Source organism: Astyanax mexicanus, chromosome 10 (assembly GCF_023375975.1).
Source record: "Astyanax mexicanus isolate ESR-SI-001 chromosome 10, AstMex3_surface, whole genome shotgun sequence".
NCBI lineage: Eukaryota > Metazoa > Chordata > Actinopteri > Characiformes > Acestrorhamphidae > Astyanax > Astyanax mexicanus.
The window spans coordinates 7,145,302-7,172,984 of NC_064417.1; the positions used below are offsets into that span (position 1 = coordinate 7,145,302).

General features: G+C 36.4%; 1 protein-coding gene across 4 annotated transcripts in view; it reads left to right on the forward strand.

Annotated features, from left to right (window-relative positions):
- ckap5 (cytoskeleton associated protein 5) overlaps positions 1-27,683 on the forward strand; it is a 52,600-nt gene that overhangs the window by 22,604 nt on the left and 2,313 nt on the right. For 3 of the 4 annotated variants that reach the window (XM_022683867.2, XM_022683869.2, XM_022683868.2), the window contains exons 18-43: positions 695-789; positions 1,553-1,610; positions 1,854-1,979; positions 2,276-2,418; positions 3,110-3,284; positions 3,429-3,542; positions 6,805-6,933; positions 8,303-8,497; positions 10,050-10,182; positions 10,628-10,722; positions 12,662-12,787; positions 13,842-13,991; positions 14,110-14,313; positions 14,713-14,848; positions 15,660-15,853; positions 16,040-16,206; positions 17,501-17,524; positions 18,026-18,199; positions 19,915-20,035; positions 20,234-20,413; positions 22,003-22,190; positions 22,508-22,583; positions 23,745-23,933; positions 24,617-24,754; positions 24,890-24,973; positions 27,354-27,513. In XM_022683867.2, coding sequence (XP_022539588.2) covers positions 695-789; positions 1,553-1,610; positions 1,854-1,979; positions 2,276-2,418; positions 3,110-3,284; positions 3,429-3,542; positions 6,805-6,933; positions 8,303-8,497; positions 10,050-10,182; positions 10,628-10,722; positions 12,662-12,787; positions 13,842-13,991; positions 14,110-14,313; positions 14,713-14,848; positions 15,660-15,853; positions 16,040-16,206; positions 17,501-17,524; positions 18,026-18,199; positions 19,915-20,035; positions 20,234-20,413; positions 22,003-22,190; positions 22,508-22,583; positions 23,745-23,933; positions 24,617-24,754; positions 24,890-24,973; positions 27,354-27,513 — 3,574 coding nt within the window. The remainder of the gene's footprint in view (positions 1-694; positions 790-1,552; positions 1,611-1,853; positions 1,980-2,275; positions 2,419-3,109; positions 3,285-3,428; positions 3,543-6,804; positions 6,934-8,302; positions 8,498-10,049; positions 10,183-10,627; positions 10,723-12,661; positions 12,788-13,841; positions 13,992-14,109; positions 14,314-14,712; positions 14,849-15,659; positions 15,854-16,039; positions 16,207-17,500; positions 17,525-18,025; positions 18,200-19,914; positions 20,036-20,233; positions 20,414-22,002; positions 22,191-22,507; positions 22,584-23,744; positions 23,934-24,616; positions 24,755-24,889; positions 24,974-27,353; positions 27,514-27,683) is intronic. The other variant, XM_022683870.2, reaches the window with a different exon arrangement.

Sequence of the window (27,683 nt, forward strand, 5' to 3'; positions counted from 1 at the left end):
TTGAACACGTTTAATTTTTTATTTTTATTATTTTAAAAAGTTCATAGCTGTTTGTTAAAAACAAAGCAGAATATGTTTTATGTTTTAGATTTTCAGAGTAGACACACCTTGCTTAGATGGCAGCTTTACACATCTTGGCATTGTCAACAGTTAATTACTTTTATTTTTTCCTCTTAATGTGTTTGAGAGCATCAGTTGTAAAGTTGTGAAGAGGTAGAGTTGTATACAGTGAATAGCTCTATTTGAATAATGTTCTAATCCATATTATAGCAAGAACTGCTCAACTAAAATGAAAAATAAAAACTTTGAAAGGTACAGTAAATGTTTAATAAAGCATTTTTATTTTCTGTATTAATAGTAATGAGTAATAGTACTGTATAATATATTATTTTAACTGTGAAAGGATATGTTTATTTCTTAATGTATGCATTTTAGTTTATAATGTCTGTAAATATGAATCTGTATCTGTAAAGTCCTTATTATACTGTAATGGATACTGGCTCAAGAATTTGACATTCTTTGAATTAACTTGGCCAGTAAAAGGTAAATCCTTTTATACTATTTAGTATACTATATTAGCACTAATGATTATTACTTTACTTTGAATAAAATCATGTGACTTCCTGCAGAAATGTGCAGCTTTCCTGTAAGTACCTGTAAGTGTGTAATTTAATTATTGAATGTTGTTCTGTAGGTGGTCTCTTTAGCCTTTGCGCAGAAGAACCCAAAGAACCAGGCAGAGAGTCTGAACTGGCTGGCCAACGCGATGAAGGAGTTTGGGTTTGCAGGGTAAGTCTTACTGAGGGTGCATTTTACTGATTTCTGTAATCTCATGTGTTATGCATTTTTTATTATTATTGTTCCTTCTTTCTTTTTCCTTTTCTTTTCGCTCCTTTTCTCTTTTTCATTTTCTTTTCCTTTTCCTTTTTTCTCCTTTTCCTTCCTTTTCCTCTTCTCTCCCTTTCCCTCCTTTTCCATTTTTTTCCCTCCTTTTCTCTCCCTTTGTCTCGTTATCCTTTTCTCTCTTTTTTCTCCTTTTCCCTCCTATTTCTTTTCTCTCCTTTTCTCTTTTTCCCCTTCTTCACATTTTCTCTCCTTACACTTCCTTTTCCCTCCATCTCCTCATTTTCCTTTTCCCTCCTTTTCCTTCTCTCCTTTTCCTCCTCTCTCCCATTCCCTCTTTTTCTTTTTCTCTCAATTTTTTCCCATTTTCCCTCCTATTCCTTTTTTCTCCTTTTCCCATCTTTCCCCTTATTCACATTTTCTCTCCTCCCCTTGCTATTCCTTCCTTCTCCTCATTTTCCTTTTCTCTCCTTTTCCTTCTCTCGTTTTCCATCCTTTTCCTTTTCTCTCTTTTCCCCTCCTTTTCCTTCTCTCTCCCTTTCCCTCCTTTTCCTTCTCTCTCCCTCTCCCTTCTTTTCATTTTCTCTTCCTTTTTCCGCCTTTTCTATCCCTTTCTCTCCTTTTCCTTTTCTCTCATTTTCTCTCCTCCATTTCTCTTCTTCCCCTTCTCCAACTTTACACATTGTAACCCTTCAAATAAATCTTGCAGAATTAACGTGAAGGCTTTCATCAACAACGTCAAAACTGCTCTGGGTGCCACCAACCCGGTGAGTGCTTTGTGTTTTAATAAGAGATTTTTGGCATGATTATCAAATTAATATATAAATCGTCTGTACTCTAAAACCTACAGATATTTATAATCGGGGTATACTTCATTGAGAGAACACGTTATTCCTTTTACATTTCTTGGTAGTAATTTCAGTCAGTTTATTGTATTGTTTATTTAAGTCCCGATTTGTACAGAAAAGTGTATGTATGTTCAGTGTCTTGCCGTTTGTATTTGATTTCAGGCGGTGAGGACCTCAGCCATTGCTCTGCTGGGGGTGATGTATTTGTACATGGGGGCTCCTCTCCGTATGTTCTTTGAAGATGAAAAGCCGGCCCTGCTTTCTCAAATAGATGCTGAGTTCGAGAAGGTATGAGAAGACACCATGCTAATAATAATGGATCAGGCATTAGCTAATAATGCAAATACAAACAATGCAAACCGTGAACAGTGTTGCCATGCTAATGATTTACTATCTGCTTGTTTTCTATTATTAGCAATATTAACATAAATAGATTATTTATTATTTTCAGGCATAGGTTCTGTACTGTCTTGTGGCTTGTAGTTTCTAGAATAAAGTCAGATATTATTTTTTTATTTGAATGCTCATCTGGATGGGTGATATAATGCCCTTTATGTGTTTGTGTTTATCTTTTGTTGTTTCAGATGCAAGGCCAGTCACCACCTGCTCCTACCCGAGGACAGACCAAAAAGGGAGCAGAAGAGGACGGGGAGGATGCTGATGAGGAGGATGGAGTGGATAGGGGAGCTGGTGACATCATGGACCTGCTGCCCAGAACTGATATCAGGTCAGTTTTAAACTGGACCGCTTAAAGGGGCACTATACCCCCTGCATTTAGCTCCACACTCAGCTCAAATTTGGAAAAAGCTTCAAAATGGGAGGGGTAGTTTGGGAGGGGCACTGGGTGATGTATAGGCTAAGAGGCAGGGCAGGAGGAAGAGCTGATTGGCTTAGCTGCAGAAGCAGCAGCGTATCTCTGATAGCGGTGAGACTTGGATGGTTGGACGACAGCAGGGGAACGGCATTATTGATTTGATTTATCTGCATATTGTAATGTGTCTGCGTACCAAAGTACACATTCTCGCTTATCCTCTCTTATAGCACATTTAAACATGAGGGGGAACTACAGAAATAGAATTTACCACAACAAAAGTGTTTTTTTTTAAGGTTAGGAAATGTTTATAAAAATGTTAATGGCCACTGGTAGGGTGTTTTTTTTTTTTTTTTTTTTTTTTTACTTCTTTACTACATTTCAGCTTTTAATGGAAAAAATATGATTTAGGATTTAGTGGCTATTTAAGGCAGCTCTACAGGGTTAGCTTCTATTACTTATTTGCTGTAGTTCAAATTATTGAAGCAAATTTCAAACTGCAAAAAAGGCTGATCGCTGCAAATGGTTCAACATCGTTTTTTTTTAATTAAGAAATAAGAAAATCTGCATTAGAATCGTAATAAACATGTTATCTATTCATCCACAGTGATAAGATCACTTCAGACATGGTGGCGAAGATCAGCGATAAGAACTGGAAGATTCGGAAGGAGGGTCTGGATGAGGTGTCTGCTGTCATATCAGAGGCTAAGTTTATTCAGTCCAACATCGGAGACCTGCCCATGGCTCTGAAGGGTCGCCTTGGTGACTCTAATAAACTGCTGGTACGATGTTTGTTATATATTTTCTGCCGATTAATTTAATTTGTTTATATTTTACTTCTACTTTTTCTTAATTTGAAGTCATTCAATCAAAGCATTTTACATATACAGACCCATTAAAAATTGTGTATGTGTGTGCACATGCAGGTCCAGCAGACGCTGAACATTTTTCAGCAGATTGCCACAGCTATGGGCCCGTCCCTGAAACAACATGTGAGGAATCTGGGCTTCCCTATAATCACTGTGCTGGGAGACAGCAAGGTAAACCAACCCTCTGTTTTTATACACTTACTTTAACCCACCCACTGGCAACAACTGCTCACCCCTGATAACCTCCAACCCTACCCACAAGCTACAGCACCCTAAATAACCAAAAACCTCTCTACTGTCATCTGAAAATCGGAATTTTCTGAGCAAGCCCCTGAGTGGAGTTTTTTTAAAAGTGCTACCAGTTGCTTCACTCACTGATTTCTACTGCTGAATGTTTAAAAAATATAAAAGTTAAATTAATTGGTTCATTTAAACCCTTCATTGATCGATTTTATAGTTTAGAAACCGGCATTACATGTAGCCATTAAGTAGAGATCACCATACTGTACGCACTGCTAGGCTAGATTTTATTTTAATTGTACAGTACCAGTCAACAGTTTAGACACTCTTTAAATTCAGTGCCTTTTTTTTTTAATTTTTAAATGTTCTGCATTGTAGATCAATATTAAGTAATCTGAACTATGAGGAAAATTAATTATTTAGTAAATAATAATAATAATAATAATAAATAATAATAATAATACATTTTAGATTCTTCAAAGTAGCTCATTTTGCTTAAAAGACAGTGTTGCACATCTTGGCTGGATTTTCTCAGTCAGCTTTATGAGGTAGAGTCACCTGGAATTCAGGCTTTCAGTTAACAGCTGTGCTGAACTTGTCAAATGTTAATTACTTGAATTTCTTGTTTGAGAGCATCAGTTATAAAGTTGTGAAGAGGAGTTGGTATACAGTGAATAGCTCTATTTGAGTAATATTCTAATACATGTTATGGCAAGAAGTACTCAACTAAGTAAAGATAAATACTTTTAATAAATGAAGATCAGTCAATCCGAATCATTTCAAGAACTTTAAAAGTGTCAATGTATATTCGCAAAGACCTTAGAAAATGTCATGATGAAACTGGCTCTCATCAGGTCCGGCCCAAGAAAGGAAGACCAAGAGTTACCTCTGTTGCCCAGGATAAGTTAATCCTCAGAGTTTCCACCCTTAGAAACCACAAGTTAACAGTACCCTAAATAAGAGTCTCTTAAATGCATGAGTGTTTAGGTTTTTTTAAGTTACCACATGATTCCTTATGTTTCTTCATAGTCTAGATGAATTCAGTATTAATCTACAATGTATGAGAAAAAAATAAAATAAAACATGGAATGACCAGGTGTGTCCAAACATTTTACTGGTACTGTACATATAAACACGCAAATACTGCTTTCCTTGATAATGTTTAGAAATCTTCTGGGTAACCATACACATGTGAAAGGGACTTGATTTTGATTTCTTCCTTGTGGTGCTTCCACACCTGTTTTGTTTGGGCCTAAAGAACTTAAAGTTTAGTTCAAGCCAAAATAGCAGGTATAAAAGGTTCCATGAACTACAGTCTGGACAAAAGGAACAAAATTTGGTCCGACCCAAAGAGGTGGTCTATTGAAGGTAGTTGTATTGGGGAAAGTTGGCACAATTCAGCACAAAATCTGGAAAGGCAACTATCTGAACTGATAGTAGGGGTGGGCGATATGGCTCTAAAATAATATCACGATATTTCAGGGTATTTTTGCAATAACGATATACTTGACGATATAGGAAAGTTAAAATAATTCATTCATTTCAGGAGTATAGTATAATAGTAAAACAGTATAACCATAATGTGGAAAAATAAATAATACAGCATAAAATAATATAATGCAGCAAATAATATTGCAGAATATTTAGTCCATGCATATAAACTAAAACAATTATACAATAAATACACCTAAAGCTTCACAGTAAATAATAGACTACTTTTAAGACAGAACAGCCCTATTATCATGATATGGATTTTTAATATCATGATATTTCTGTGTCACGATATATTGTATACGATATAATATTGCCCACCCCTAACTGATAGTATTCTACAAACCATTCAGTGTTAAGCCTATGTAGGTGATGACGGGGATTTAGCCAAGTTCTTTAAGCTGCTTAAGCCCTGGATACACTACACGACTCTTATAGCTGGAGCAGATTGTAAACAGACTGCACATATTACACTACACAACTGTACACTACACAATTTTTTTTTTCTTTTTATTTTAAGAATTGAAAACCATATAGCCCACACGACACGGCTGGGCATGATGCACCACACCACTAGATTGCTGATCACAACCCCTACCATGCACGTTAATATGTTAACGGTTGCCATTGCTAAGGAGATTCAGACGCTAACATGGAGGTGCACAGGCTTACTGCAGTCAAAGTTTGTGCAGTAATGACTCCAGCTGCTGCAGTAGTGCTAGCGGTATATGATGGAACAGAAATAAGATTGATTATTTGATGTCTATGGTTAGACCGTTTTATGTAGTGTCACTTTCTTGTTATGCTAATATAGGCAGAAGACGGGTTTAGTTCAGATTTGAGTCAGTGAGGAGTTTACACTTCCAGATTCCACCAAAAATCATAAAAAATAAATCACATTTGATTTTCTGCAATTTTGAAGCTAAAAATAGAGTCTCAGCCCATCATGCACTACACGATTTTCACTCCAACTGTCAGCTCAGACTGCACCAGAGTCTGCAGACTAGAGCCACTATAATCAGGAGTTTGCCAGTTTAAATCCTGTTTATGTAGCTTGCCATCGGCTACCGGAGACGTCAGAGAGCACAATTGGCCTTGCTCTCTCTGGGTGGCTAGATTGCACTCCCCACATTTCTCCAAAGGGTGATGTCAATCAGCACAAGGCCTCTGTGAGCTGATGTATCGGAGCCGAGTCACAGCACATTCCTCCGAGCGTGCTGTGATGCTGCATCATCATCAGCAGCAGTTTAAAAAGAGACTGTGGCTGACTTCACATGTTTTTGAGGAGGCATGGGCTAGTCTTACCCCTCCTGGTGTTGAGGCATCACTAGTAATAGGGGGAGTCCTAATGAATGGGTTTGGTAATTTACCTTCTAAATTGGGGAGAAAATGGAATAAAAAAATAATTAATAATAATAATTGTATAGTGTGAAAGCAACTATATTAAACTACAGTGTGACACCACTAAATCGAACCAGACCAGCCATATACAAAGTACCAACACCTGAACTCTTTTTGGGACTTATCCCACTAGGATAAATCTATAAAATGTTATTTTAAAAACCTAAACTGAAATAAACTAGGTGTGTATTTGTGCCTTCTTCTATCACTGTAGCTCATCATCAGTAGCTTTCAGGAATCTCTGGATCAATAACACCATCTGCTTGTATGCATGAAACTAAACCCAACCTCTGCTCCCCAGCCCAACATCAGAGCCACTGCCTTAGCAACACTGAACTCATGGGTGGAGCAGACTGGTATGAAGGAGTGGTTGGAAGGAGAGGACCTGTCAGAGGAGCTGAAGCGGGAGAACCCTTTCCTCAGGCAGGAGGTAAGCCCCACCCCCTAAAAGTCTGCCCAAGTATACTGATCCCAGACAGACACATTAGTGAAATTAGATCACTGGAGATAGGAGGAAAGCTAATAACATCAGCTCGACCATTTACACGACGATTTCAATAGATCACAGTCAAGATTATGGGATGCAGTTTCGTGACTTAATACAGCTGAAGCTAATGCTGTGCCTGTGTGATAGATCTTGTTCAGTTAGCGCTACACTTATGCTAGCTTAATGTACTTACAGCCATGTAGGCATTTTTGTTTGGACTACTTTTTTAAGCACATTTTTGTTTCCACAAAGAGTGAAAAATATTCACTCATATTTACATTTATCAACCAAGACATTTCATAGTAGCTAGGCATTAAAGAAAAAAAGGAAAATATTTTATACATAATGTATATACAATATATAATATGTTATACAACATAATATTTAATAAACAGAGACAATATGAACAGTTAATAAAAGTAAATGAGTTTTTTAACAAATTCATCAAATATCAAGATTTTCTCAGCAATGAATTAAGCTTGGTCTTGAATTAAATAATAATATTGGTGTTATTTCTTTTTTTATTCTGTAAAATTTTAATTGGCAAGAGAGATAAAATAAGCACAAATTAAAATTACCTTTAAATAATTTTTACTTTAGCTTGAAAATGTGTGCTGAAATAATTGAGAAATTAATATGGTTGCTAAGTTGTTTCTGTCCAAAGAGTGTGAAGAGTGGTTGCTATGCTCTTTCTATGGTTTACCACATGGTTGCTATGGTGTTGGTAAGCTTTTGATAAGGAATCTCAGGTAGTTGCTAAAGTGGGTGCTGTTTTGTTGCCATGGTTTACCAAGTGGTTGTTTAGGTGTTGCTAGGGAGTTTCTAACATATTCCAGGTGCTTGTTAAGGTTTTGCTACGTGGTTCATGTGAAGATTATTTTAATAATTAAGTAAAAAAATAAAGCATTAAGTACTTAAAGTAAATGGAGTCTGGCGTGTTTATAATGCTGCAGATTGTTTATTGATTGTATAATTGTATAATGCAGATGCTGATTAACATAAGGGATGATATTCTACGTGCAGAGTATTTCAATATTTGCTTTGCGATGTAGTCCAATACCAAGCTTAATCCATGGCTCAGAATCTGGTTCTAAATCCCTCAGGACTGTGCTTCTCAAACCAATCCTTAGAGATCACCAGATGGTCCAGATTTTTGTTACAGCTCTGTGTGCTACACACAAGAATGTAGAGAAAAAGCGGACTGCATGGGGGTCCCCAGAGACCCATTCAAGAAACACTTTGCTTAGACATGAGCTATCTCCAGTTTTCTTCAGTTTGTCCTTCACTGTGTGTATGTTCCTTTCTGTGGTAGTTGCTGGGGTGGCTTTCTGAAAGACTTCCCAATATGCGGACTGTGCCTGCGGACCTGATGCTCTTTATCCCCCATCTATATGCCTGCCTGGAGGATCGCAATGGAGACGTACGGAAGAAAGCCCAGGATGCACTTCCAACCTTCATGATGCACCTGGGCTACGACAAGATGAACAAGGCAACTAGTAAACTCAAGGTGGGTGTGTTTGGAGTTAATCCAAGCTGCTGCTTGGATGCTTAAGGGCCCTATTTTAGCAGTCTATAGAGCACCGGTCAATTGCATATTGCGCAGCGTAATTTAGAGCGTTGGTGTGTCTTTGGTATCATAAGGGTGGAAATAAAGCATGTATTAATTCTCTTACTTAATCATTGGTTTGTTTGGGCGTAATGTGAAATAAACCAATCAATGTGCACACTGCACTCCTGCATGGCTAAGATATGATCGGATTGCAGACTGTTGACAGTCATGGATTTAATCAGTCAGTGGCGCACATGTTTTTCCAAGATAGAAACGCACCAGATATTTACCTGAACACGCTTCTACATCCATCAACGTCAATATATTTCTAAATGCAGACCCTATTTTAACACCGCAGGCGCAAAGCGTGAAAATTAAATGTTGACTGGAGTAAGATAGGAATGAGCATCGTGACATGCCTTGCATGGGGAGTACTATAGGACTCTTAGACTTTCAGTCCCTCAGTGTTCTGGTTGTATAAACTGTAAAGTTTTCTACAAATTGTTTGCAATACTGTAAGAACAAATATTGCTGTGTATTGAAATGGGTTACTTCTTCTATTGCCAGGTTCTTGTGAATACACATCCCTGCTTAGACTTCCTAAGTATCCATGCTTAAGCCAGCATTAGTAGAAAATGGATTAGTTCTGCGGTTGAGAGAGTTAAACTGACCTGCCTAAAATCATACAACCAAAGCTAGTATGATGTCACATGACTTTTGCCATTTCACATGAGAGCTAAAGGTTGCAGCACTAATCTGCGGGTTGTGTTTAAAAAGTTCATGCATTGAAAAAAAGTGTTTTCATGTACTCACCCTCAATTTCACAATGTTAAATTAGGTGTAGGTATAAATTAAATGTTTTAACTGCATCTATTTCCCTCCTGGCTTTGGAAACTGGCCTTAATGTCGCAACCTCCTTCAGTTCTGCACTTTCATAACGACTAAATTAAATAAAACGACATTGTGGGATTTGTGTGACTAGTGATGTTACTCTAATCTATTTCTCTTTTCAGTAACAAGTAATCAAACGGGTTACTGTTCCCAAATCAGTAATCAGATTAAGGGAACTTATTCACATCCTTGTTCGTTATTTTTTTTTTTTTCTCATTTTCCTTAGTAAAATGCATTACAGTGATCGCTTTATTGCTGGAACTTACAATGGTTGTTGATTGCAGCAACTACACCAAAATAACAACAGGCTAGCGAGCTAACAAGCTAACAGGCATAAAAATAACTTAAAAGAAAGTAACTAAGTTACTTTATTGATTACTTGATTTTAAAAGTAACTAAGTTACTTTTAAAGGGGTAATCAGTAATCAGATTTTTCTAAGTAACTATACCATCACTGCTCCAGACTAAACATTGCTAAATGTTAACAAGTAATTAACAGTACTTCCTACATTAGAAATTAAAACTAAAAAATAAACTTAGTGTTCAGTAAATTAGACATATATATTGTAAAAGTGTTTGTCCAGATTTCTGATGCCCTGGTGCTTTTCTCTCCGTGTAGACATCATCAAAGGACCAGGTGGTAGCTATGCTCGAGAAGGCCAGAGCAGTAATGCCGGCCAAACCTGCTGCACCTGCCAAAGCTGCTTCATCTAAACCTGCTCAGAGTGCTCCTGCTGCAAAACCTGCCTCAGGTAAATCCTCCCTTTCACTCTTTTCTTCTCTAAAATCACAATTAATACCACAGTGGCAAAAGAGTGTGTGTTTATTATTTAATGTAAGAATGGTTATGGAAATACTTGTGCACTCTTTTATTTAGTGGTAGTAACAATTATATGATCTGAAGATTAATCAGTACACGTAGATTTTTTTATAGCCAGATAATAAAGATACAGTAACTTTAATAAAATATAATTTATTTTTCAGTGTATGTTAAACGTTTTAAATAAGCCTGTATTCTAGCTTTGTTAAAAAAACAATGTTATTTGTGTTGATTTGTATAATTGGCTGCAGAAGCAGGCTCGGACTGCAGTCAAGCTAAGCCTGTCTGATCAGTGTAAGCACTGGTAAGGTGCTTATACTGCAGCATTTAAATCACTGACTGGTTTTGTTTGTCTCCTTTTTTCCCTTCCTATTCAGCTCCAGCTAAAAGCCAGCCTGTTGTGGAAGACTACAGTGGGGGAGAATCCAAACCAGACAAGAAAGTCAAATCAGCAGGTCCTGCAGCTAAAAAGGTCCGAGACAAGCTTTTTATTTTTTGCTACAATACCAGTCAAACCTTTAGGACACCCAAATCTTTCCCTTTATTTTTGCTATTTAAGCTCTAGGTCAAGTCAATAACCAGATATAGTACAAAATCCGGTGTGCAACATTTAGCAATAAACTGCCTATACATTTGAGGTAAAAATAATTAAAAATGGTTAAAGACTTACAGCTGCTAAGTAGCAAAGGAAATAAACTGAGCTTTGGAAATGAATTTTAATGAAAAAGAAAATCTATTTGCAAAGCCTGTGTTACTGCACTCTCTATAGCAGCATTTACACAACACATTCACACTTCCATCATAATAACTAGAAAAAATATACAGAAACACGGAAACCTCTAACTATGAAAAGTAGAAGTATTTTCTTTAGAGAAATTACAGATGAAGCCAGAGAGTGGTGAAATCTGTTTCCTACACCTTCAAAAGGCTCTTGAAAACTGGAGAAAAGTGGTATAGGAAGAGTCGTATCTTGCTGACCCACATGGCAACAACACTTTTTTTAGCTCTTTAGTTTAACACTGGACTAAGTCTCAGTTTCAGCAGTGAAGAGAAGTCTGATAAGTGAAGAGTATTAGTAAAGCCATTGCTAAGAGGAGAAAATAAAAAAAAAGCCATACAGCACTGCTACTGGATTACTGAACAATAGTGGTGTTCTAAAACTTTTGAACGTTAGTGTATACAATGAATAGCTTTGTTTTTGTTTCATTTTTTTCCTGACAGTCAGATATTTTACTGCTTACTACATTTTAAACCGTCTGTTGCTTATCAATTTCAAAGCTGATGAACACAAACAAAATGAAATGCAGTTCTGTGCCTTTCATTTTAATATGCAGGCTCCCAAATTTGCTGTTTCTAGTGTTTGCCCAATACTCCTGATTTAGAGAACAGAGGTTACACAAGTAAACTGAATTTAATATTGCTTTCACTGGTTGTACAGTATCTTACTATGGAAAAGATGGAGCCAGTTCCTGTTTAAATAACCCTGATTACAAAAAAAATAATAAGAGCCACAGTTCCCAAACCATCCTAAATAGAATATACTGCTTTTGGAACTATCTGAACATTGAGATACAGGAGGACTAAGATCTCCAGAACTGATTAGAGCCTACAGTGAGAACTGTATGTGCCAGAGAACACTTTGTATCATCAAGCCCATAAAATCTGATAATGTGTCCTGCGGTGACCAGCTATCTGCAGCACATTTGTCCCCAAAACAAATCAATTTAGAGTTCACTCTAACAGAGTTTTGGCTACTTCATGAGCTATTTTTAATGTTGTCACCTCATGAGTGTATAGTTAATATTTAATAATTATTAATAATTAATAATTAAGCGCCCTATGTTCTAAAAGCGAATGAGCCACTGTGTGCGCACACATTTCTACATTTTATTAATTTTAAGTTATTCCATTGTAATAAACATGTCAACATGTCTATATGATAAAAGAGATGTATTTTAATATTGATATAAATATGGTTTCTAGGGTTTATGGTAAAACCAGCTGCAGTACTTGCATTATGTTTTGTCTTGCTGCATATGATAGATCATACATAATTCACGATTAGAGTAAACCTTTTATTGACCTCCAAGTTGACAAGACGATTACTTACAAAATATTTAAAAATTCACCTGCATTTTGTGAGTTTCAGACAAATATTAATATGTTCAGTCATATATTTCAATTTGGAATTACAAATAGATATATATAGTATTTACAAAATTAATGTCTCATCTCATGAACCCAATATTGTCTTGTCTTGTAAATTGTGTGTCTAGTCACACACCTAGTCTTGTCACTGTCATGTATTTAAAAAAAAAAAATCATACATCTACACCCATAAAACGTTTTTGTGTGCAAGTCTGTTTGAAAGACTATATTAATAATACTGTGTATATTTTTTACCCCTTCAGGGAGTAGTGGGGAAGAAGGCCCCAGCTAAGCCTGCTGCTAAAGATGAAGAAGACAAATCAGGCCCCATCTTCATCCTTGTGCCCAACAGCAAGGAGCAGAGGATGAAGGAGGAGAAAGCTCTGAAGGTAGGCTATTTATTAGGAGCTGTGTCAGCCTCTTGTCCACTACTTTTATAGTACAGTGTAGTGTTCACTTTAATGAGGCCCTTTAAAACCTTATTGAATATTCATTCTTTACGTGTCTAATACAGCATATTCTAGTTGAAATTTAATTATTCATAAGCTGGCACTTAACTTTGCTGGAATTTATATCTGAATCAGGTAGACGGACATTTTTTCCATGATGAAGATATAAGAATTATGTTTACATTTTAATTACAGATTCACTGAATATTTGGCAACCAACAGTATTAAGTTGAAAAATAATGAACACGTACTCCATGTCATATTGGTGTCCAAATTATTATACAGACAAATTCTAAGTCATATTGCAGTGTCTTCTCTAATGTTAGCATTTTTCCAGCATTTAATTTACAACGAAATTTGCACTACTGAAGTACATTTATATTCCCAACAGCACTACTAAGGTACATGTATGACTAAAATTTGTATTCTGCAATAATAAAGTCAATTCATGATATAACACTACTGAAGTAAATTTATGATTTAGAATAGCACTGCTGAGGTAAACTCATAATTAGAATCGTGCTACTGAAGTAAATTAATGATTAGAATAGCACTGCTGAAGTGAATTCATGATAAAGATTGTGCTACTGAGTTAAATCATAATTTGAATAGCACTACTGAGGTAAATTCATTATTTATAATAGCACTGCTGAGGTAAATTTGTAATAACATCACTGATGAAATAAAATCATGTGTTGCCATGTTTTGTTGGTATGTCTGCTGCGAAAATGTTGTGTTCAATAAATATGTTTTAATATATAATATAGAAAAATGGCAAAATTTAATGAAGACAAATGTTCAGTATTCAGCCTTTGATTAAATATTCAGTGTTCGGCCACTATTAAACAGTGTTCGGCCAAAATATTTAATTTTAGTGCATCTGTAATTTGAATTCTCCTATTTGACAAGTTTTACCTTCATACAAAAACCTGTGTGGATTTGAGATACATGCAGGTTAATTTTTCCCTCTAATGAGTTTATGATGTTCGTATAGATCCTAAAGTGGAACTTCATCACTCCGCGGGACGAGTATGTGGAACAGCTGAAGACTCAGATGGCCTCTTGTCTGGCGAAGTGGCTGCAGGACGAGCTCTTCCACTTCGACTTCCAGCACCACGTCAAAGCTGTTAACGCTATGATTGAGGTGAGGCCACAATAAACATGTTACACTTCATCACAAACGTTTAATCTGTCATTAATGTCATTGATCTAATTGCTATTTATTTAAATACACAATTTCTAACCCTTCTTTATTTCTTCAGCACATGGAGGCTGAGGCAGAGGCTGTGCTTGGCTGTCTAGACTTAATTCTGAAGTGGTTCACACTTCGGTTCTTTGATACGAACACCAGTATTCTGATTAAGGCCATGGAGTTCCTCAAACTCCTCTTCACCATGCTGAGCAGAGAGAACTACCACCTCAGCGAATACGAGGCTTCCTCTTTCATCCCCTACCTGATCCTCAAGGTTAGCAAATGCTGTGTATTCTCACGAACACATCAAAATCCCTGCCTTGCTAGATGCTGGTCATGTTTGCAATCAGTTAAATTTATATAGCCAGGAACTTTTAATGGATGTCTTTTAAAATATACACTTTAAATTATTTTAATTTTATTACCAAATTGTTTAACTGAATGTGTCAAACAATAGTAATATTTCTAGATCATATACCTGATGCTACTTTCATTTGAGGCAGTTAACCTAATTGTGTTTAATTTAAACATTTAATTTAATTTAAACATTCATCTAATAATAGTGGTTATTTTCAAAAAATTAAGTGTAATTTTCATTTCTACATTTTTTTACGTGTTTTTATATATTATCCAAATCTTACTTTCTATATTCCTCTTTTTTTCTCTTGTCCAGGTTGGAGAATCAAAAGATGTGGTTCGTAAAGATGTCCGGGCCATCCTGACCATGCTGTGTAATGTCTATTCTGCCAACAAAATGTTTCCATTTCTCATGGAGGGGACGAAGTCCAAGAATTCAAAGCAGAGATGTGGTTAGTTGCATATTATTAATAATAATTATTATTGTTATTGTTATTATTATTATTATTATTATTATATAATTTACTATATCTTTTGTTATATCTTCTTAAACTGCGATCATTTTTATGTTACACTAGAACAGGCTTATGTTAGTATAAAGCATTTTACAGAATGTTACAGAACATATAACCTTTTTAATAAATTGTTTTTTTAGGAAACACAAAAAAATCATATGAGAAACTACGTATTGCTAATTTTTAATTTGCCAAAACAACTAAGAGCATAGTTTCTCAAACAGCAGTCGATGCAAACAGAAACAGTCCTAAATGAAATGTTTGAAAATATTGATTGAAAAGACAGAAAACGGTTAGCATTTTAACAGCCACAACTTGTAGAGCATTTCTAGCTAGCTTTTTATGGTCTTAGCTTTTTTGCTGATTAAAATGTAGTCTAAAACATAATCAAAAACTAAACATCTATGCAATATTTATAGCCTATATTAATAAGCAATACATTTTATATTATAGTAAAAATCGCTTACCAATCACTTACCTATTAGGGACAAGCTCTGAATTGTGTAGATTAGTTCAGTTAAGGTAAGAATCACCATCTTCGAAAGTGATTCAAACTGCCTACATCACATTTTATTTTCTTAGTCAAAATGAATTAGCCTAAATCACACTCCTGACATTATAATAAAGCTTAAGAATCAAATGATTTGATCAACTGAGAGTGTATGAGATTTTACCACAGGTGGCCATGCAGCATCATGAGGAGATGAATAAGGCAAAAAAAAAAAAGTCAATTCAATTTCTGTTTCAGAATGTCTTGAAGAACTTGGGTGCCTGATTGAGAACTATGGAATGAACGTGTGTCAGCCGACTCCAGCTAAAGCTCTTAAAGACATTGCCGTTCACATTGGTGATCGTGACACAACGGTGCGAAATGCTGCTCTCAACACGGTGGTGGCAGCGTACAATGTCTGCGGAGACCAGGTCTTCAAACTCATCGGCAACGTAAGGCCACGTCTTTTAACTCTGAAAAAATCTTTTAAGATTAAATGATCTTTAGACTTTAAAGTGACATTTTGCGAGTCATACTTGTTAGAGGGCTGCTATAATGTTGAGGCCAGTTAGTGCTATTATGTATTGTGTGTGTTTAACATGCTATAGTGATGAATTATTCTTCATTTTGATCACCAGCTATCAGAGAAAGACATGAGCATGTTAGAAGAGCGAATCAAACGCTCAGCTAAAAAGACGCCTGCTGTCTCAACCAAACAAGAAAAAGCTCAGAGAGAGCATCCGACCAATCCCAACGCAACGTTCCTCCGGAAGCCTGCTCAGGAGGATGTGCCCAACAAACTCAAGTACGTTCCACTGTCGCTCAGGGCTCTAGAAGCAGCAGTTAGAAAAATAAAGTAAAAGTACAATTTATGTTTGGCGATCAGATTCATTGAATCAGATAATGAAGCATAAAATGAATGTGTTTCTTGTGTGCTACTAATGTCTTCTTCACGTTTGACATACTGTCTTTCCAAACTCTCTTCTCTTCATTGCTGGAATACGAAGCCAAGCCAGCTTGCTTTCAGGTTAACTACTGAACCAAGTTAACGTATGGTAGCCAGATATAAGCTTAGCAAGGTTTATTTGCCTTCAACTCAAGTCTACCTCAACGGAACAGTGCAGGAAAATCTAATTTAATTCTCCATCCTTACAGTAGTTCATCCCCCAAAACGCATACTGTACCTTTGGTTTAGTTCTGCACTGGAGTCATCAACTAGTCATCAATAAAAATAAGCATATAGTACCTGGCATAGTTATATACCATATAAGCAAAAGCCTGACTTGTCCATGTTTGTGTTTGTAAATAACTGTCATACATATTTTTAGAAAAATATTGTTCTATAAATACAAGTAATAAATACACAAAAATATTGGTGGCATTCAACAAAAACACGAAAAATCCCAATAGGCAATATAGAGGTCAATAAAAATTGAGCCATGTGTATAAGAATGGTGTTTCTATCATCATAATTGTGACTGGTCTGATTTAAAAATCACTGAACAGCTGTTATGGTTAGAGTCAAGAGTGTGATTTTAAAGGAGAAATCCGCTATGAAATCAAACTCTTTACCATCAAAGAGGCAGTATTTTGAATTGTGTACTGATAACAAGCTGGATGGTTCCTCTCTTCTTGGAAGAATCACTTTCCAGCCTTTTGTTGCCCCTTTTTTTCAACTTTTTTGAGATGCGTTGCTTCCATCCAAGTTCTTAAGTTCTAAACAAGTGTGTATATATATATATATATATATATATATATATATATATATATATATATATATATATATATATATATATATATATTATTTTTTTTTTATTTAATAAAATGGTAAAATGTCTGCCTTCTATTGTGAATTAAATATGGGTTTATTTGATTTTACAAATCGATTGATTATATGTCTTATACAGCGTCAAAACTTTTTTTTTTAATTAGGTTCTGCAATTTTCGAATCCACAAGAATCAGTGTAATAAACCCCCAGTGTCATTCTTTCCTCTTGTTTCATTGCATGTCGTGTCTCTTAAACCTGAGCCTGTCTCTCTCTCTCTCTCTCTTTTCCTTTATGATGATTTTTTTTTCTCTCGCTGCTCTTCCTGGACAGAATAATGTATCGCACGTATAGGATGTAAGTACTGCCGACTTGCTGTAGGATCCTCTGTTCACGAGGCACGCACCTCCCCGGAGAGACTTAGACAGATAGCAGAGGAACAGAACAATCCCCTGTCATTTCAGCTGCTGACACCATTGCAGACGTTGTTCTAGCGTCCTTCACTAGCGCTGCGCCAAAAGTTCTTTACACTTCAGTCCAACGTTCCTGATCCAATTGATTGCTAATTTGTGTAATTAAGTAATGCAAATGCAAATGGAATCCACACACCTGATAATCAAGTGAAGTCATTTTTATGGGATGTGATAACATTTTCTTAAGCTATGGAATGCCAATGGATACTGTTGGAAAAGTGTACAAGGGCCTTCAGGTGTTCGTTCTCCCGCACATCCACCTGCTCCCTGTCTGTTTCCCAGTTCGTTCAAAGCTCTTCGTGTTGTAAAGCTGTGAACTGCATGACTTTAAAATTCTCTATCCTTTTTTTTTTTTTTTTTTTTATATAAATACCTCCTCCACCAGTCAAGCACGGTCGCAGAACGCTCACTCCGAGCACACAGCCCCCTCTATTCCCAGGGAGTTTCAGCTGGACCTGGACATGATCGAGAACGACCACACACGGGTCAGCGAGTTCCCTGATCTCGTGCAGCACAAACTGGACGAGCTGCTTGAGCCTGTCTCCATCCCTGAACCCAAGTAAGAAATTCAGCTGACCACCACACACGGTGCATTTGATGATTTTTTTAGGCAAACACTAGGTTGAAGTGTTTTCCATGCATTAAATTTGTAGTGTTGCTTTTTTTTTTTTTTTTGTGATCTTTAGTACTCAGTCTTAAAGTCATATTTATTGGCCAGAAGTAACTCTTAAATATTTTGGTTCCAAGCATTGGTGTTTCTCTAACTCTAAATTTACAGAAAATGTGTATATACACAATATAGTCACAAACAGTATACACTTTTGGTCAAAAGTTTAAAACAACCTGATTGTTTAGTAGTCCAGTAGCAGTGCTGTATAGCCAATTTCTAATTATTAAAGTTTCCAAAGTTTTATTTTCGTTGCTACTTACCAGCTGTAAGCTGTTTCACCCTTTCAGACCTGAATTATCTCCAGTGATGGGGGAAAAAAAAATAAGAATGCTGTTTTCTATCTGTAATTCACAGAAAAGAAGACTCAAATATTTAAGTTTATTGGATTTATTTGCTATATAGATTTTGTAGTGGAATATCAAAGTTTTTTTATTATTATTTTTATTGCATTTTACGCCAGTGTATAATATTTTATATTGACCTTTTTGTTTAGTAAACCATCCCTAAACAGTAAAAAAAAAAAAAAAAAAAAAAACATGATTTAAATAAATTAGTAAGTAAGATTAGCTGTTACTTTGCCTCATTGGCTGTAGTACTAATGTTTTGTAGTGGGCGTGGCCAAGCTAAGTACTGTTTCATTGGTTTATTGACGTGTTCATTAGCTGGTTCATGGTCTATTCTGATGGACAACCGCTTTCAAATAGTATTATGTGCAACAAAACATAAAAATAAAAATTACATGTCCACTGTTATGAATGCAGGGTCTGAAAGGGTTAACAAATGGACTTTCCTTTAAAGAAATATAGATTCATTTTTTAATTTTTGTTATTTTTTACAACTAGCAAATGTTTTATTTTTTTTTGTATTATTATTATTATTATTATTATTATTATTTTATAATACTAGAATTCCTTTTTAGGACCTGCAAGTTTTTGCATACTGGACCTGAAGAGCTTAAAAGTGGGAAAAGAATAAGAGTGTTCTAAAACTTTTGACCAATTGTGTACATTATATAAGTCATAAGCAATACGATTATCCAAGGACAGCAATTTATACAGACATTTTTCAATTTAATTTACAGACAGAAAATATACATTATATAGCATCATACAGATTGTGTGTGGGGTAGTGCAGTGAATGGTCTACATCCATAATCTTATGGAATGAAGCTGTTCTCTTGGGCTTTAAAAGGTTTTTATTTTTGTTTGTTTGGTTCCCTCTTGTGGTTGGGGTGTGTAGTTCACTTTTACTCCCCTGCATTTAAATTACCATTTGGGTCCTTCTTCATGAGTAGCTGTACACATGCATTTTTTAAAAGCTGGAGAAACACTTTTGAGTTATGCAGCATTACACGTTTTTGGGGAGATAGATGTGTTGCACAGCTCAACAAAAGATGCGTAGTGCAATAGCAGTTTTCTGGCCATACGTATTGTATGTACTCAGTGAGCCATCAGCATAATTATGAATGCTGCTTAATGTTGCATTAAAGCAATATTTTGACTTTTTGTCTGTACACTTTAGAGAGAACCTTTCCCCTTCAGTACATTTTATAAAGTGAAAGTCATTGTTTTGTTAAAATAGTGTTTCTTTTTGCTCTTCTACAGGATTCGCTCAGTGTCCCCTCATTTCGACGACCTCCACAACAGCACAGCCTCCACAATCAACTTTGTCATCTCACAGGTGGCCAGTGGTGACATCAACGCCAGTATTCAGGCTTTAGCACAGGTACTGCCTTTCTTACATCTTTATTTATTAAACTATACTTAATATTTTTTCATACTCCAGCTGTTGGAACCTGTCACAATTAAAAGGTATCTGCAATGAACTGCAAGGACTTTCCAGTAATGGTTATTCTAGCACTACGTTTGTCATCTTGCCCCATAGAAGCCAGCATTCCCTAATTAATTTTTATTTCCTCTGTAGATTGATGAGGTGCTTCGACAGGAGGACAAAGCAGAGGCCATGTCGGGCCACATTGACCAGTTCCTCATCGCCACCTTCATGCAGCTCAGACTCATCTACAACACACACATGGCTGATGACCGGCTGGACAAGAAGGACATCTTCAAACTTTACAGCTGCATCATCGGCAACATGCTCTCAGTAAGAGTTTCAGAAATCATCTTTATGTTCTCAATAACTGTTGTAGTTAACATCTATTTGACTACTCATGAGCAAATGGGGAATTATAAATGTGATTTCTCATAAACCATTTTTCACCTTTGTAGTAAGCCCACACCCTGTTACTCTCACAATTTGCATCAGTTTAAGCGGCCCTAAAATAGGTCTCAGGGGGAATTCTAGAAAATCTGTTATGATTGCTTTTATAGGGCTGTCAATATTAAAGCTTTAATGCGTGCAATTAATTTGGAATCAGTAACGTTATTTTTTTATGCAAATTAATTATGTCACCAAGTTGGACCCCCAACTTCCACCCACATTGGTTTTATCTCCCCTCAAACATACAAGTATATACTAGTATTTAGACACCACTAACATCACTAGTATAAATGTAATTGCATTTTACATTTCTTACATTAATTCTTTTATTTAGATTTAAATATCCACTATAAAACTTGTCTTAAGAAGAACAAGTTAGAGTAATCACAGTTGATCACAGAATATTGTTGTGATTGATCAGATAATTTCTTTTAACGATTGATACCACTATATTTTATATAATAATTTTCGTTTTGGGATAGATAACTGTATCATTTAATCTAGGGTTTAAGGGGTTAAGCACTTCTCTGTGTTCTTTTGGGTGAATGAGCATTACTGAAGCTCCTCTTCTTAATCTTACAACCTAACAACATCTCTACCTTGTTGTACTGTGTGTGTTCATGATGGGTCTTCACAACCCTCCACCACTCGGTTATCTTTCTTTTAACTATTTATTTCCCCTACCCATCTGGCTTCCTACCTGAAACAGAAGCTACCTAAAGTTTTTAATCATTTACTATAGGACAGGGGTGTCCAAACTACAGCCCGCGGGCCATTTGCAGCCCGTTTCCTTTTTTGGAGCGGCCCGCGAGGCATTTTAGAAATAGAATGAATGTTGGCCCGCTGTTAAGCAGGTTTTTATAATGTGAGATTCAAAGTTTGAACACTAGGTGTCAGAAACGGGCCAAAGAGTCTAAAAGCGGAGAGAGTGCGCAGTTTTAGCGCAGAAAAACAGACCAAAGAGTCTAAAAGTTGCTGTAATTAAGGAGTTTAATATTAAGAGACATCATGAAATTAAATATAAATTTGAAAAATCTTAGTTTACACAACACTGTCAAAGATAAAGATAGTAAGTCAAGAAAAATGGCGTGTAAATGAAATAATCAGGAAAAATGTATTATTTAAAGTGGTATATTTCATTATTTGTTTTATTACAGAGTCTGTGGCCCGTGACTTTAAATATATTTCTCCTTCTGGCCCCCAACAAAAAAAGTTTGGACACCCCTGCTATAGGATTTCCATTATAGTGCTTTCTTTTTCATTATTGTTTTCTCTTTTTAACTAGCTGCTTTTGATCATGTTACAGGTAACAAAAATAAATTATAAAAAATTATAAAAAAAATATAATACTCGTATGTGTTAAATTACAGAAGATTGGTTATTTCAGTATGTATGAAAAAGAAGTCTTTGTTTCAGAGCAGTGCGTAGTCATTCTAAGTGTGTCTGATTGTGCACAATTCTCTCTTGTTCAGTTGTTCTCTATGGAGAGCCTGGCGCGGGAAGCCTCCATGGGCGTGCTGAAGGACCTGATGCACGGTCTGATCACACTGATGCTGGACTCACGAGTGGAGGACATTGAAGACGGCCAGCAGCTCATCCGTTCCGTTAACCTGTTAGTGGTGCGCGTGCTGGAGAAGTCTGATCAGACAAACATCCTCAGGTCAGCCGGCTGACGAATGTTGTACAAAACCATGTGACACTTCAGAAAGCCAAAGTTCAAACACAGTCACCCCTTATAAAAAGCCTCGTGAGGTCAGCACTGTAAAACAAAGACTTGGTCATTTTGACTGTGCTCAATGTAATTCAGTAAAGAGGTTTTGTGTTTGTTTAAACAGATCATGTCCTACATTGTGTTTGTTAGTCAGTTCCGGATTCTGTATTGAGCCTGCTCATGAATGGCAGACATTTTTTGAGGAGCAAGACAGTTAATGTAAACTGTAAGGATGATTTGTAATAGTTTGTCTCTCTTGTTTTTAGTGCTCTGCTGGTGCTGCTGCAGGACAGCCTCATTACTACTGCAGGATCGCCCATGTTTTCTGAACTGGTCATGAAGGTAAGTAACGCTTTTGTTTGTTTGAGTATTTCTCACTATAGAGAACCCTCAAGGCTGAGACATTCAGTTGATTACAGCTCTAATCCACTACCTTTATCTCAAGAAGGGCTTGTTAATTAGCTGATGATGTGGAATAGGTGTGTTTGATTAGAATGGAAAGATCGATTGGCTGTGTTTAGTAATATAAGTACATAAGCTAAAATATGCGCTTTGAAATCAGTCAGTGTTTCTCTAATGTAGCCAGTAGTGTTTCACAGTATACAGATACTAGGAAAGTATCTCAGTACTTCATCATTAAATGTATATTCTCTTGTTCTATTATTTTCAGGAATTTTAGTTTATTTGCTGTGGTATTGTTTTAGTATTGGTCTTTAGACTGATATTTAGACTGGTATCATATCGAAAGTCACTAACACTACAGTTCTACATCCTAAGAGCCGGTCAGATCATATGAAGGAAGGCTCATTCTAAAGGCCTTTTCGGCTTTTTTAACACAAAGCTTCACACTTGAGTTGTGTAAAAGTTTTTTTTTTTTTTTATGAAGTTGATTCCATAAATCAAGGAGTATTTCATCTTAAGCGTGAGTAAATACACAGTACGTTTATAAAAACCCATGATCGACCCAATGACATGAAAGATGATCCCAAAAACACTGATCTGTTGATCTCTGATTGGACTTTTAAACACCCAAATGTCCAGAGCTGGAGGTCATTCAGGACTAAAGGTGTCAAAGGATTCATATTTTTACTAAAATAGTAGGTATAAGTATAGATACTCTGTGTTTAAAATACTTCTGTAGAAGTTGATGTATCAACTCAAGCTTTTTACTCTTTAAGTAAAAGTATAAAAATACTGCTTTTAAAACTACTTAAAGTATAAAAGTCAAGGTAATGTGAGGGGAAAAAATGTCAATAAGGACAAAAGCTGAGGCTGTGCTACAAGAGCCTATAGTGCACTACTAAATATAGATAACCAACATTTCTAGTAAAGTAAGATAATAAAGAATTAGTACTTCATTACTTGACACCTCCATTAAAGAGTAGAGCTATGAATCACTGCTCTAAAGATGTATGTAACTGTTTTGGATTGTCTTTATTTGTGTATTCCAATTTACTTGCTTAAATAAAAATGAGTTCTTTACACCTCCATCTGTCTCTACAGTGTCTGTGGCGAATGATCCGTTTCCTGCCCGAAACCATCAACAGTATTAACCTAGACCGCATCCTCCTGGACGTCCATAATTTCATGAAGGTTTTCCCTAAAGAGAAACTGAAGCAGCTGAAGAGTGATGTACCCCACCGCACACTGAAGACCCTGCTGCACACGCTCTGCAAGCTCACTGGAGCCAAGGTACATCACAGAGACCCAGACTCATTGAAAAGTTACTTTATTTTAGTAATTCTGGACAAAATGTGAAATGTATATATTATATAGATGTATTACACAGTGATCTATTTTCAGCGTTTTATTACTTTTATTGTTGATGATTATGACTTGAAAACCCAAAGATCTGTCTCAGAAAATTTGAATATTATATAAGACCAATTGGTACTTTTGTCAGTGTGGGCAGTGTGCCAAGTCCTGCTAGAAGTGCTGTAGGATTTTGCAGAAAAAACACTGCACTGATTTTAGACTTGATAGAACACAGTGGATCAACACCAGCAGATGACATGTCTCTCCAAACAAACCATCACTGATTGTAGAAACTTCACATTAGACATCAAGCAGTTTGGACTGTGTGTCTGTTCACTCTTCCTCCAGACTCTGATCTCTTCATTTACAAATGAAATGCAAAATTTACTGATGATCAGTGATGAAAAATGTTTCTGTTGCTGCTGTTACACTGAAGAACCAGCATTGTAGAGAATTTATATTAACTGAAGAAGACACTCCTGCATATTTGCATAGAAGGTCACAGTGCACTTCTGTGGCTGTCTGATGGCTAATCAGCATACAGAAGATTTGAATATGTAAATTATTATGTAATGTTTTTGAATATTTATGATGTTTACAGTAGTCTCCTCTGCACACAGATCCTGGATCACTTGTCTATGATCGAGAACCGTAATGAGTCTGAGCTTGAGGCCCACCTGAGGAGAGTTGTCAAGCATTCTGGAAACCTGTCAGGCCTGAAGTCTGACCTAAACACAGAGAAAGGAGCCTTACGATCAGTACGTCATCCCAAATATTCTTTATGAAATACTTTGACCTAACGTTTTAATGTTCTGATTTGATTTCTCTTTATTTTTTATTAAAACACTTGTTTGCCTTTTTTTTTTCCTCTTCCCTACTTTGTGTTGCAACAGGATGATAAACTGATTAAAGCAAAAGTGAGCGATATCCTTTCAGAGATCTTCAAAAAGATTGGCTCAAAGGAAAACACTAAAGAGGTAAGCAGCATTCCTCTGCTATCCATCTATTCTGCGTGATGACAAGTAGGAAGCCATGTTTGTTTAATCTGTGTTGGAAGTTTCCTATTTCCGTTTATATAGATTACACCCACAGTGATAATAAATGTACAGAATCAGTAATAGAATATACTCAATTGGTTACAGAGTGTTACAGTAATTGGAAGAAAAAAAAAAACTAACACACTCTGAAAAAAAACTCTTTAAAATAGACGTGGGACAATAAGGTACTCCACATTTGTTTATTTCAGATGTTTAGTGGTAACTGCTTCAGAATTCAGAATGTACCGTAACACTTCACGCAATTCTATCATAAATTTTTTAAAAAGATCCATTTTACTATTGGTTTATCACAGCACATTCAGAATAGGAGGTGAAAGAGCACATAAAGCTGCGTATACAGCTCTTTATGAAACACGGGTTGTAACTAAAAATAAACCGAATTTGTTGCGCACAACTCAGCAAATATCATTTCTAGGCCTGACACTGGATTGAATGAGTTGAATGATTTGAAAAGTGTCTAGATTTGCTTAGGAGGGATTTAAAATTCCATCCTGCATGGATCTCAGACTTGTCAGACTGCTGTTATCCCGTTAGACAGTATGGCTGGATCCGCTCAGTTGGTGGTGATGGCTCTGTGTCAGTGGAAGTGCTTGTGCTCTCTCACACAAGGGATCCCTGTGGACACATTGCATGCCAGACAGTCACAAGTGCAGAATAGTGGAGTCACTGTCAGAAATTCGGTGCTGAGAGATACTAAGGTATTTTCTACCATTTTTAAAGACCCTAAAACTACATTTATGTAGTTATGTAATTACGTAATTTATTCACTGGTGATAAAATGGCAAAATGAATAAAAACAAAACAAAAACACATTTGGTTTTCTGTAAAAAGTTTTATTAGTTTGGTTGTGGCCAGAAATGTTCAGTTCAGTGTATCTTTACTTTTTATTCTTGAGGGCATCACATGATCACATGTTAAAGGAGAACTCCGGTGTAAAATAGACTTTTAGTGTAGTAAAACATGATAAAGTTTACTTACCTTTGTTGAATAGCACACCTCTGTTTTCCCACAGCTTTCTGAGATCTAATAATTTAGTGTGTTTTTTAACCAGGCACTCTTCACAACAGCTGCTTTGGGCATACTTTTGTCCTGATAAATCGCTACACTATTATCCAGGCTCAAAGTAGCTTCAGAGGGGCTGTAGAGCCCTGATATGCACAAGAAGTTTATTAACAAACAACCTGAAGGGAATGGCGAGTGACATGCTGATTGGTTTATTGCACGTTATGCCCAAAACACACCCATGACTAATTAAAGAGCTACTTAACCTTAAACCATATTTTTTCCATTAATAGCTGAAATGTGTTCCTTTTAATATAATGAAACATATCAGTCCGGCTTAACATTTTTATAAACATTTTTCTAACCTACAAAACACTTTTATTTTGTTAATTTATGCCTCTGCAGTGCCCTCTCAAGTTCAGCTGTGCTATAGGTGAGGACGATGTGTCCATGTACTCAGACACTCACAATATGCAGATCAATCAATAATACCTTCCCCTGCTGGTGCTCAACTGTCTGACTCTCAGCGCTATCAAAGGCACACTGCTGCCGCTGCAGCTCAACCAATCAGCTCTCTCTTTTTTTTTTTTTTTTTTTTTTTTTTTTACCTTTATTTTACCAGGTAAAATGTTTGAGAACCAGTTCTCATTTACAAACATGACCTGGCCACATCCCTCCACTTTAAACTGCTGCACACCCACTTAGTTACAGTATAGGTACAAGACCTACAGTTAGTAGTGTAAGCCTGATTGAGACAAGGGGCCCTATTTTAGTGAACCGAGCAGCTTGATTTAGTGTGTCAGTGTGTCTTTGCTATCGTAACAATGGGAAAAGTATACCTTGCATGGCTCAAAATGTGCAAAAGGCATGTAATAATTTCTCTGCCTCCTTTTGATCTGCCTCTAAACCCATACATCACCCAGTGCCCCTCTCAAGCTACCTAACATTTTTTAGACATTTTTCAAATTTGAGCTGAGGATGAAGTCAGCTAAATTAAGTGGGTTTAGAGGCCCTTTAAGAGAAATTATTACATGCCTTTTGCACATTTTGAGCCATGCAAGGTATACTTTTCCCATTGTTACGATAGCAAAGACACACTGACACACTAAATCAAGCTGCTCGGTTCACTAAAATAGGGCCCCTTGTCTCAATCAGGCTTACACTACTAACTGTAGGTCTTGTACCTATACTGTAACTAAGTGGGTGTGCAGCAGTTTAAAGTGGAGGGATGTGAAAAGGGTTCTTATTTTGGAGGATAACTTTTTTTATTTTTTTATCCCCCGCTCTGTTTCTTCAGGGGTTGACGGAGCTGTACGAGTATAAGCAGAAGTATTCGGACGCAGACCTGGAGCCGTTCCTGAGAAACACCTCTCAGTTTTTCCAAAGTTATGTAGAGCGTGGTCTGCGTATGATCGAATCAGAGCGAGAGGGGAAGAGCCGCATCCAGACTTCTGCAGGTACAGACCCCACACACTTCCTCAGTCCTGATTCTAAAAAAAATGGCTTTAATTGGCTTTAAAAAAAAAAAATCAAACACTATTGCACAGCAGCATGTTGGAATTTATGCTCCACATTTAACCAATAAGTGACCATTCCGATCTCACACTGTGGATTAGTGCAATGAACA